At 47.6% G+C, this 12,423-nt stretch overlaps 1 protein-coding gene across 2 annotated transcripts in view; it reads left to right on the top strand.

The window, feature by feature from the left end:
- The window catches only part of LOC149341684 (uncharacterized), a 168,930-nt gene that overhangs the window by 139,459 nt on the left and 17,048 nt on the right, over positions 1 to 12,423 (top strand). For both annotated transcript variants that reach the window (XM_089543853.1, XM_089543854.1), the window contains exons 2-4: positions 6,210 to 6,511; positions 9,204 to 9,639; positions 12,196 to 12,305. In XM_089543853.1, coding sequence (XP_089399979.1) covers positions 6,361 to 6,511; positions 9,204 to 9,639; positions 12,196 to 12,305 — 697 coding nt within the window. In that variant the 5' untranslated portion in view covers positions 6,210 to 6,360. The remainder of the gene's footprint in view (positions 1 to 6,209; positions 6,512 to 9,203; positions 9,640 to 12,195; positions 12,306 to 12,423) is intronic.

The following is a 12,423-nucleotide window of genomic DNA, read 5'->3' as shown; positions in this document are numbered from 1 at the left end:
GCAGCCGCAACTGATTGATTTGTAATGCACGACTTCAAAAGCGCGTCCACTAGTGCGGGAGACACTCGATGTAGCGAAGCGCGTGAGAAGCTTCGGAACAGCGTCACGATTCTCGGTCGTGAGAGAAAAAGCACCCGATATCACTTAGTGATCGTGTCCTAGTACGGGTTCACGCTATACGTCGGTAGCATCTGAACCCGTCATGGTGTGCTTAATAAATTACGAACAAAAGCTTGAAATTAAATTTAATCTTACGCCAGTAGTTTTTGGCTAATAATTCGTTTTGTCAGGAGTTACGTAATCAAAAAGATTATTGGATGTTTAATACGCAGATGAGTGAGTTCCTGGAAGGCTTCCCCAGCCATGGTCAAATAATGATTTTCTTTTCTTTATTTTCTGTGCCACGGCAGATGGGGGAAGATAAATGATTTTTCTGCCCCTAAGGCATCACAGCCCGCTGTAGGCACCGGAGCATTAACGTAATGCCCACGGTTGGCGTGGGCGCCCGTACGAGGCGCACAAGATGAATTGTTTACGCCGTGTTCCCGACGCTGATCGCTGGTAGGCGATGGATCCACGCCATGGGCTCCCGCGCATTGCCCCTCCTCGCTAATGCACGAAGTTGGGGAGAAGAATTTTTCTCGTCTCTCTGTCCTCCACCCTCCCCTTCCCGCCTTCCACTCCCCTTTTTTTTCTCTTCGCGTAACATAGCAGCAGGCCTGGGATTTTTGCACAATGCAAAGCTAAAAACCAATGGCAGTCCGGGCCAACTTTTTTATTTTTCACCGCAAGAACTGCAGGATAAAGTACGAGGATATGACGACGAATAGGGGCGGGGGGGGGGGGGGGGGGCGGTGTGGTCTATTTGAGTCCACAAAGTACTGAGGAGCTTGGCGGTGGTGGTAGCAACAAGAGTGTTCGGTGCTCGTCGAACAAAATGCGAGCCGCTCTCGGCCGCGCTAAATTTAAAACTGGCAAGTAACCATCGAAATAAGGCGCTACAGCAGCTAAGTAATCCGGAACAATGAGGAAGCAGCTGCGTGTGGCTGCGACCATTCGAGATAAGTCTAGCCGCATCTCGCGTCACAAACAAAATGATAAAGCCGAGTGCTGACGGCTTAGAGCGGCAACAAACAAGCTAACACTGCAAGAGCGGGGGCTAGTTGTGCTTCATACTGATCAATTCGAGCTACAAGGAACATACACACGGAAACACAAACGGACGAAGCGCATACTTTCAATGTTGAAAGTATGGATTCGTCCGTTTGTGTTTCCGTGTGTATGTTCCTTGCAGCGCGAATTGATCAGTAACAAACAAGCACTACAAGGATTCCCGGCAGTAGTACCGCATTCTAACGACAAAGACACAACTTTCACTGAAAACGGAGTTTCGATGTGCAAGAAAAGGCCAAAATCGGAGCACAGGTGTCGGCACCACCGGCCAACATCGCAAAAAAACTGCGCTGCGTCAACAGGTTGTGATGCAGATCTCAGAGGACAGGCTACACTGCCATTTAAGCCAAAACGGTGATCACTGGTTATTTTTTTTGTGTGTGTGTATGTAGCCGTCTAAAGCAGGGGTAGCAGACTCCGGCTAGTCTCGGTTTCAGCTACATCAGCGCACCTGGTGACAGCAGGAAAACTCATGTTTAAAAATGAATCACTCACATGCACTGCGCTGGCTGAACTGGTCCAGGAAGCGTAAACGAAGCTGCTTTGTTTTCGCCGGTGATGGTCCGAATCCCACTCAGAGATCAAGTTTTTTTTTTTTCTTCTGTGCAACGTAGTCACGACAATGATACGACACTCCAAGTGGCTTTCCTCCGACCGCTATGGCAGCAATTGGCCCTGGCGTATGCACTGGATGGACAATGGTATACATAGGAAGTTTCCTACCCTTGTCTACAGTTTGAATCGAGTGGTGGGAAAAAGCATAAGTGGACTCTCCTCACCGAAAAATGCGTCTTTCGCTGTCGGTCAACCATAACGTCTGCAAAAAGAGCCATAGAATAAACGTTTACTCCTATCAAAAATTGTGTCCCTTTAAGCAAGCATTAGGTGCCGAAGGGTTAGTTACGCGTATTCTGCCCCCTTTTGTGTGTCTACTCAGACTGTCCTAAGAGTGCTTGCTGGTTACTTTGAATGCGGCCTCGAGATTAAAAAATTAAACCCGTATGAGACATGCGTGATCGAATAGTATATGCGACGAGATATAGGTCGAGGTCTATAATTCGTGGATAATATTCTGTGGATAATTTCCCAGAATGCCGTCTACAGTATTTACACTCTGTGAATAAAAATAGGTCTGTGTTATCATAAAAACTTAATGCTTTCCTCTATACCACAGTTTCAAATCAGTTTCACTCCAATCATGTACAGTCGGGGACAAAAGTATCCTGACCACGTGTTCCTCTAACGAAACCGATAGCTGTGCTATTGGTCGGCGGCTGGAGACCCCACTTGTGAAGGTAAAAGTTAAATTTTTGTTCTTTCGTCTCCACAAGTGCGGTCTCTAGCCGCTGTCTGATAGTAGAGCTATACGCTTCGTTTGAGGAACACGTGGTCCGGAGACTTTTGTCCCCGACTGTACATGGCTGAGGATATAGAAGAAAAAAAAAAGCAGCGCATGCGACTTGACAAAGATCCCATCTGCCAAGTTTGCCTCGCATGATTGATCTTCCACCCACTCGGAACTGCAGATAACAGTCCCAATGTGAACTTGTCAGTCAAGAGAAATCGTTACAGAAGAAAAAAGCATGGCAATGCCGCGAAACATGGAACCAAAGCTAGGACAGATCGGCGAAAAGAAATAAGAAAGCGAGACGCACGAAACAAGGAGCTCAACTCGGACAGCTAACTAGAAGGCCGGAAACGAAAAGTAGTGAAGCGCTGACGTCTTGATTGCGGCTCCCTGACGCAACCCACATGGTCCCGCTGGGGGACGACGGCTGTGAAGGCAGCGGTGCGAAGAGAGAAAGACGTGTCAAGTTTCTCGCGATCCGCGGCGTGCGATCGACTTCGGGAGAGGCGCCATGCGCCAAGGGAATCCGATGCTGCGCCGTCAATCCGCCTCCTTACAGCGGCGCCAACGAGCAACAGCAGCCACCCACCGCCGACCGAGTCAAGTCGCAGCAAACAGAGGCCAGCGAGCCATCGATTCACTCGGTCGAGCCTTCGCTGCAGCTTCCCTGCGTCACGTGGTTCGTGACGGCCTCTGACGAGCTGGAACCACGGCAAGTCAGGAGGACTGATCGCACCAAGAAAGAAAAGGAAAAAAATAAAGAACCGCTAGAAGAGGGACAGCGGACTCTGTTGTAAAGGTTAAAGGTCGTCGTATTCTTTTGTCTTGACTGCATTTTTCTCGTAATTCTCTCCCTCGCGCCTTTATTTTCTCTACTTACTTTCTCTTTGTGGTTCAAGTGGCTGGCGAGGCGTTTTCGAAGTTAAGCACCAGCGTGGAAACGCGGTCCGCGGTTTTGTGTGAAGCGTTAATAAGCACCATCTCTCCGCCGCTTGTCCTTCCCCAGATCTGGCAGTACAAGAAGTTGGCCTCTCCGTAGCCTTCGTAACGATTTTAATCAAGCGCAAAATCCATAAATATGATGCTTAATCACACAGCTGCCATCTGAAGATGTTTTCTCGTCTCAGGCATTATACAGAACGCTTCATTTGACTTAATGCAGATATTTATTTTTTATAAACATATTTTAATGACTGCAGGGGACTGCTTTTGAAAGTGGGTTTCCTAGACGGAAGCATATATTGTCCAAGCTTATTCGAAAATATTGAATAATTTAAATAAACAGCATGTTCTAATTACCCTTCCTATTGCTCTTCTTAAACCAAACCCGTAATAAATAAGATGAAACACCCTGACAGAAGTTTATAACTTAAGAGAGCAACGAGGAACAGGCGCCATGGGTGATAAACAATTATTCCTCTTTTAAAAAGCTAAAGCGAAAAAAAATAAGAGCAAAGTACCACCAGTTAAGCACATCCAAGTTTCTGCAAAGTATTCGTGTAGTTTCTTTCTTTCTGTAGTCCTGTCAAAGCTTGCGGGAATTACTTTCTGCGTTTTCGTTTTTCTTCGTGTGTCTATGCTACAGCATCTAATCATTCATTTACGCCTTACGTGGCACTCGGAGCTCCAGAAACGTTCGCTGCGAGCGCTCAGTTCTCTGCCTGTTCAAACGGAATTATTTTTGTAGATTGATTGATCACCAGGCGATTCAGGCTCGCTCTAAACTGTACCTCGTGAAACTTTGATCAGTTGCGAACCTGCTATACGGCTCGTATAGTTTCACAAGAGAGTCGTGGCTCAGAAGACCATTGTTCGAAGGATCTGCCTTCAACTGCGAAGTTTCGCTAGGCCGACCCCCGCGGTGTTTTCCCGCGCGCTATTGAAACATTAAGCGCCATTACTGCGCTCACCGGAAGCCCGAATAACGCCCTGCGCACACTTGTGCGAAGTCATTAATTTTAATAAACTTGGTCTCGAATGCGAAATTATGTCCAGCGTTCATCAATCATGAGTGGCTGCATGACATGCAGCTACTGATGGAGACGGTCGAAACGGGGGAAGGGGTCATGATTTCGTGCGTTCAGCGACCGCTTCTGTGGGTGCGTTTCGAAATGCACGATGTGCTCTCACAACGGGCCTAATGGCGATATCCAGCCGCCAAAAGAGGGGAAACAACTCTGCAGGTAGAAGGAACCTAACATTGCTTCTCATTGTGTTGTGAAAGGTACTTGATATAATATTAAATTGGATGTTGCTTAGTAAAGTGGTCAACTTTTCGTGATGAAACTAAGAAAAAAATGGTAATCAAAAATGTCGTATTGAGACAGTTCTATCACTCACTGTATTGTGACAGGCAGGGCGGACACAGGACAAGTAAAGGGTGACGCACCTATTTGTGAAGTGCTATGCGATATGCTTTTCTAGAAAACGCAGCTCAGAGCTCCCTGCCAGCGTCTGTGTGGTCAACATGTGGATTCTTCGTTGATGCTTTCTCATGTATTTGGTTTGACTTCGCACGCGTCTCTTTGAAATCAATACTCCAGTTAAGCATCCTATCGCCCTCTCTCTCTCTCTCTCTCTCTCTCTCTCTCTCTCTCTCTCTCTCTCTCTCTCTCTCTCTCTGTGTGTGCACGTATGTGCGTGGGGGGGATAGGCGAGAGCCAACTGATGTGAAAGGTATTGAGCTGAACTTCAAACCCGCAACACCTCAGTGTTAATTACAAAAGCTACTACCAGCTTTCTGCCCAGTTTCTCCGATTGTGTTCTTTCAGCCTTCCTTGTGAATACACTAATATCCGACTGCGTGTTTTCCATAAGTGCTTTTATTGTATCATAAGCGTCTATTGTGTATTCGTTGTTGTCTGCTGTTTTCATTGTGCCCCTTTCCGTTGGTCCTAAGACTTTTTTTACTTCCTCTTTCGTTACTGGCGGTATGTCCCATTGCTGTGCGCTGCTGTCTCTCACATTAACGTTCTGATTGCAATGGTTACTGTATAGATATGTGTAGAATTCTACGGCTATTTTAACTTTCTTATTCCTATTGCTAATGACATTAACATCTTTGTCTCTTAACGCATACATCTGGTTTTTACCTATGCATGATTTCCTATTCACCGCTTTTAGGCTACCTCCGTTTTTTATAGCATGCTTGACTCTCACCATATTAAACTTTCTTATGTCGGCTACCTTGCTCTTATTTATTAACTTTGACAGCTCTGCTAGTTCTGTTCTGTCTGTAGAGTTAGACGCTTTCATGCTTTGGAGTTTTTTTAATCAGATCTTCCGTCTCCTGAGATAGCTTGCTGGTACCCTGTCGAACCATCTTAGCGCCTACTTCTACAGCGCACTCTGCAACGATAGCTGTGAGATTATCGTTCATTGTTTCAACATTACGGTCGTCTTCTTCAGTTAAAGCGGAATATTTGTTCTGCAGAGAAGTCCTTAATTCCTCTACTTTCCCTCTTACCTCTAACTCGTTAATGGGTTTCCGCTCACTAGCTTCCTCCGTTCCCTCTTCAAGTCTAAGCTAATGCGAGACCTTACCATTCTCGTATAACTAAACTAAATTATACCATTCGGTATATTTTGGTTTGAATCTTTTCGCACAGCCGTTGGACTTTCATCTTCCAAGTAGACTTTGTGCTACTCCTCTTGCGGGCTTCACGTGTCCGTCCCTCTTTCTCCGCAGCTGCTGCCTCTGCCCAGCGACTCCCGCCCCGAGCCCGCTGACCTTCCTTCAAGCCGGGAAGGAGTGCCGGCAGCCCTCGCCCCTCCCCTCCTCCTAACCTCCCTGGGGAAGAAGGGTCCTGCTCTAGGGAGTCGAGCAGGGAGAATCCAACATGAGCGAGGCGAGCCCCCGGCGCGAACCCGCGGTGGGCACCTCGTCGTCGCTGACGTCATCGCCTGCCTCCAACGGTGCCAGCAGGCGGACGCCCGTCATCCGCCTGCACGGGGCGCCAACGCTTTCGCCGCGACCCGCGCCCAAGAAAGGTGAGGCCTTCCGAGGCAGTCTCAGCCAGTAGCCGCCGGCAGCCATTGGTGCAACGGCCGACGTGTGCACTGCAAAAACGAGCTACCATTGCGTTAAAAATTTTTCACGAGGCCACAAACATCCTTTTTAACTACTAGATACTCTAGTCACTTCTATATTCGCTGTGTTCGTGCTCGGTGAAAACGGTGTTTCCTTTCTAGTGCTTGTTTAGGATATTCATAAACTTAATTTTTACAGACTACGATATACTGTCTATGTACCATTTTATTGTTTCCACATTTTTTCCATACGACTGTGATTGCAATTTCTCAACGCTTAAAAATGCCGTTTTTTTCCTCTTTTTTTCTTTGCCGTTTACTCTTGACATTATTGTTATGAATTTAATTGTGTACCGCAGGTGTGTTGTGCATTTCGTTGACATTTCAAGCGCGATATTTTTATCACTGCGAACATTTGTAACCAGTGCCACTGTCAGGCTCTAATCTCTCCTTACGTGGCCGTCTAAACAGAAAAAAAAAACAACTGAAATCTATATCTGTTGTTGCCCAGTACGACTATATCGAAGAACACTGCCTTATGTCTCGCCTATCACCCCAGTTTTCCGAAAAATTTGACTCCCTTCTGCCTCTGGTTTCCCCCAAGCGAGCTTCGCCGCAGTAAGACTGCATTTGAGGCGAAAAATAACTCTTCGAATGTCTTGGCAGTTTGCCCGTACAGCCCGTCCAAGCCTCTTCGGTCGCCGAAGAGGCTCACCAGCCTCTCGAATGACACATTACGCGTGCATCAGTTGAGAGGGTGATGTGAATTAGCGTTGTCAACTTGTGGATGACAGTACTGATCACGTATACTTCTTCCTAAACGGTGGCAGTAAGAAACCCTATTTGTGAAGCTCTTGTTGCATTATTTGCTCTCGAGGCCGAAGCTTTCTGGCGAAACTCAAATTTCGCTCGTGGCCGTCAGTGTCACTCCTATGTTGCGGCCGTATTCTATCTGTTGACGTAACCAGCAGCTCAGAAGTTGGGCCAGTTCCGATGTGTCTATTCAGTACAATAGGAGAGTCGAGAATAGAACCGCAATTACCACTCGTGCGAGGAATACTGTGGAAATGGAATTAGCACGAGGAACAGCGAGTCAAACTCCAAACCTTACGTAATTACGCAGACTCGTTTCGCAACTCAGCCTTGCTCTCCGATCTGCTAATTGTCTTTCAAGGGACTTGCTGCGCCGCACGAAGAGAGAGGATCGTAGGTGGCGCCGCACATCAGAGCAGCGCCACCGGAGTGTAAAGTTAGTCTAAAAACGAGTATGCGCAGAGAACTAGAAAGAGCTCTCTAGAGCTACACCAATATTAAGTCTCTCTGATGTTTTCTACCCCGTCATATCGAAAACTATGAATACCTTAACAGCTGTCGCTGAATCTCGCGTTACACAGTGGTAGCCGTCCTGTCAGGTTTTTTTTTTTTTTTTGCTTTAAACGTCACGAGTTTAAATCAAACGGCGGGAAAACTTTCAAGTGCAATTTTCTCAGTAGTGAATGCGTCCTATGCTGCCGGGGAAACATCAACCCACTCAGAAAGAGCCACAGAGTGGATGTTTACTCAGAACAAAAGCCGGATGACGTTATCTCAAGTGTCTCTCTGAAGTGTTCTACTCGGCAGTTATTGCAGAACTGAAACAGGAAAACGGCTTGTCCAAAGAATCGTGGAAGGACACGGATACTCGCAACGATGTGGGCTTGTCTTTTAAAGTCCCGTTTAGCAGCCCGTGTTTTCGGTTTTCTTCGTTAGTATAATTACTGTTATTTCCCTTTTATGCACGGCGAAAGCCATTTGACGTGACGCTGCTGAGCTTGAAGTTGGCCGCAGATATGACCGCAGTAGCCGTCTCATCTTGCAGGATGAGCAATAAAGAATGCACAGACACTAACTGTACTCTAATATCCCAAGCTTTGAAGCTGGATAAGTCTCAGTACAGGAGAGAACAGTTATGTGATCTCCAAAGTTTCCAAAACTTTTTTCATAAAACCAACTTTTTACGGCTTTCAGCATAAGCAAGCCAGATATATCTGATGTTATTAGTGTCTGTGAGAACAGAAGATAGCGTGGGATGAGCTAAATAAACGGGGATGTAAACGAGTAAAGTTACATAGTGCGCTCTGCAAGGGCATCAAATGAAGGACGAGCTTAAAGGTACGCCTTCTTTCATTCGCCGAAGGCACAGTATCTGAATTGCAAAGCTGCAACGCTGCGAGGTAACTACTGCAAACTGAGTGACTGTAACGCACCCGCGCCATTGTTTACGCACAGCAGATGGGATCGAAGTATTAACTTGTAGAGTGGGCCCTTCTAGAATACCGCAGTCTCAGGGAGGCGTTTAGCAACTCTTCATTGTCACGAAGAAGTCAACGAATAGTTTGTCTCTTGTTCGCTTTGTCTATACAATGGCAAGTTAAAGTTTGTCAGGGAAACTCACATAAGTGAAAAACTTCAGCCAGAGTCTATACTTTCTGGCACCCCCTCTCTGCATGAGTGCACAACGGCTTCTACCTCGCTCACATGCAATCGCAATTGTAGACCGATAAATGCGCCTATTTTAGACCTGGTAGCTACAGCACAGCAGCCATGTGCTCTCGTTGATCAGGTACACCTCGCACAACGTATAGGGGTGCAAGAAGTGGGGCTGTCCCTGCAGGTGGACGTCGTGCGTCCGAGTTCTGCTTCCGCGAGCCCCCCGAGTACGTGCACCTGGCTCCCCCGCGGTCCACGGTGTCCACTCCCCCGCCGGGCCGCAAGCGGTCCGCGTCGCTGCCGCACGTGCGCAGCCCGTCGCCCGTGCCGCCTCCGCTGGCGCGGGCCGCGCGGGCGCACCATGCGGCACAACAGCAAGCCAGGCAGCAAGCCAGGAGGCAGCCCGGCGGTGGCGACGAGGAAGACGACGAAGACGAGGAGGACCAGCGCCGCGACGAGAACGACGAGGAGGAAGAGGAAGAAGACGAGGAAGAGGCCGCCGACGGCCGGGACACCCCGCCGCCGCCCATGGCCGCCTGCCCCGAGGAAGACGCCGACGCCGCAGACCCGCGCCAGCAGCACAGGAGCCGGCTGCTGGGTGCGGCCACGGCGGATAGGAGGTCCGGCTGATTGATTGATTGATTGATTGATTGATTGATTGATTGATTGATTGATTGATTGATTGATTGATTGATTGATTGATTGATTGATTGATTGATTGATTGATTGATTGATTGATTGATTGATTGATTGATTGATTGATTGATTGATTGATTGATTGATTGAGCGAGCGAGCGAGCGAGCGAGCGAGCGAACGGGCTAGTGAGTGAGTGGTTGAAAGGAGTGGTGAATTGGACGAATGAGTGAGCGACTGAGAGTGCTTGAGCGAGTGAGTTAAAGAGAGAGCGAGTGGGTTAGTGAATGAAGGTGTGAAGGACTGACTAAGTGAGTGAGTGAGTGAGTGAGTGAGTGAGTGAGTGAGTGAGTGAGTGAGTGAGTGAGTGAGTGAGTGAGTGAGTGAGTGAGTGAGTGAGTGAGTGAGTGAGTGAGTGAGTGAGTGAGTGAGTGAGTGAGTGAGTGAGTGAGTGAGTGAGTGAGTGAGTGAGTGAGTGAGTGAGTGAGAGAGAGTGATGGTCTCTTTAAAACACCAAGAATATGCTCATCTAACTGGAGCAGCAACATAATTGTGCACTTCACGCGGGCTGCTTGGCGACGTGTGGCAAGAGCACAGTTTACTCGGGTTTAGCGCGCACTACCGGAGCTATACATTAGCAGCAGCTGTACTCGAAGAGACGAATTCAAAGATAGGCGCACTGCTCTTCCGAATCCTGCCTGTATAGCCACGATGGGCAGAATTTCTGGTTCAGTTAATTTTGAGGTGTGCACTATGGAAAGCTTTCAGCGAGCGCTCCGAGCTTTTCAACGAAAACTTCTCTGAGAGGATTGCCGACCTCGCAATGAATTCGCTCGTCACATTTTCATTAAAGGGAAGCTGAAACGGTTTTTTGAGAATTCGAGGTTATTCAAGAATTCGAATCTATCAAGCTTCTAGATAAAGCCCGCAAAGTATATTTGCTCTAGCATTTGTAATGGTGACATAATCGCAGATTAAAACCGCGATGGTGTTTATGCTTCTCCTCACTACGTTGGAGGAGTGCGAGGAAACTCGGCAGTGACTTCATTGTTGCCGACATTTCAGATGTCCGCTGCTTACGCCTGCATGCTGCCGTGCGTCGTCAGATGGCGCCAAACAATGCATCGTGAGCTTCACCTATGATGGCGTCGGTTTTCTTCTATGGAATAACCGTTTCTTCGCTGGAAACATAGTGCCGTCATACGTGACGTCATTATCGGGGCCTCTGCCCGTCGCTGTGCACTTCAGAGAAGCTGAACGCCTACGACGACTTTATTCGGTGATTACGCCACGATTTCAAACGCTAGAGCAAAATGATTTCGCAGGCTTTACCTGCAGATTTTGCACATTCAGCAACCTTAAACTCATCGATTTCTAAAACCGCTTCAGTTGCCCTTTAATGCTTCATAAGGGTATTGTATGTAGCCCCCATTCGTGAACAAGCTGAATTTTAAGGCAACGTCACATTTGGAAGCTCCCTTCTGTTTGTCAATCGATTGAGAAACACATTCATCATCACCAGGCCGAGACCATTGAATTTGGAAAAAATGGGAAAGTTTGTCGGTGTCCCCTTCAGGCATCATCGGCCTTCAAAATAGAAGATTCGTTTTGTTTTCGTTACCCATAGAATTTAAATGGCTATCATTTATTTTTACGCCTTATCTACATGAGCAGTCTTTATGCCCTCGGTCAGTAGTCGCATGCGTCCTCCAGCTCGGAGCGCTGCTACCACCTTTTACGAGCGCTTTATTACTACTTTTTTGCGACATGAAGAATACGGAAGTGTCATGCAGGAAGCCGATGTCTGAACCGTGGTTCATCTGTACGTGTACCTCCCTTTCAATGCAAGAGAAGAAGCCTTCCTGAGACAAAAAAAAAATGCAATAGCGCGGTCGGACTCAGTCTCGAGAACTCAACAGGAAAGTCTGAACGAGGACATCTGTCTTGAGAGGTCAGAAGTAATTTAAAAGTCTCATATATTTACATTAATTAATACAGCAGTTTTTATCCTGGCGGCTCGGATAGGCTTGCTGCCGGCAGCATTTGAAGAAGAGTATCGTGCATGCAATTTGAGAAATACGCACTGAAGAAATGAACGCCCGCTCCTAACTGACATATACAGAGTATCAGAGTGCGAAGAGTATATGCGTGAAGATTACTTGTACTTTCTATATTTTGTAGTGTGACTGAAAGTGCACAATAAAATAAACGCGGCTAAAGATATTTTTCTAAGAAAAAGAATTCTCGCGTAAGAGTGATTTTAGAGCTCCCGCCTCCTAACAGTGCAGCTCGCGTGAAGCTTGTGAAAATTTTGTGCCGGTCGTGTGTTGAACAGCCCTGGTGTTAAAATGTGCAAATGAGTGCGGTGCTGGTTCCAGTCCACAGCATGAGCCTTTTGGAGGCCATCTTGGGCTGTTCGTCCCAGCTTCCCCTCGTCTACTGGGGAATCAAACAATCAACATGAGAACTCAATTCGAAATTCACCAACACATGCTCTCCGGGCTGAATGGCACGATGCGCGGGCCGCCGTCACTTTTCGCAGGAAGTCAACGCCCTGCCAGCCGAAGTTTCTGCAGTGCCGAAGGGGGCGGCCTTCACTCGACCTGACCGCCGCACAGGCGTCCGGCCACATCACGCTAGGTAGCCACTTGGGTGAGCAGTGAAACAACATGCCTCCTCTCTTTCCGCATCAACTCGTTTGCATTGCGGAACAGTAACTACCAACACCGATCTGTGACGTAAGCAAGATGCGGAGAAGCTGCTGTCAGCA

This window comes from Amblyomma mixtum, chromosome 5 (assembly GCF_055824585.1).
Source record: "Amblyomma mixtum isolate Tamu chromosome 5, ASM5582458v1, whole genome shotgun sequence".
NCBI lineage: Eukaryota > Metazoa > Arthropoda > Arachnida > Ixodida > Ixodidae > Amblyomma > Amblyomma mixtum.
Note: the sequence above shows the minus strand (reverse complement) of the source record. Positions and strands in the feature narration are given on the sequence as shown.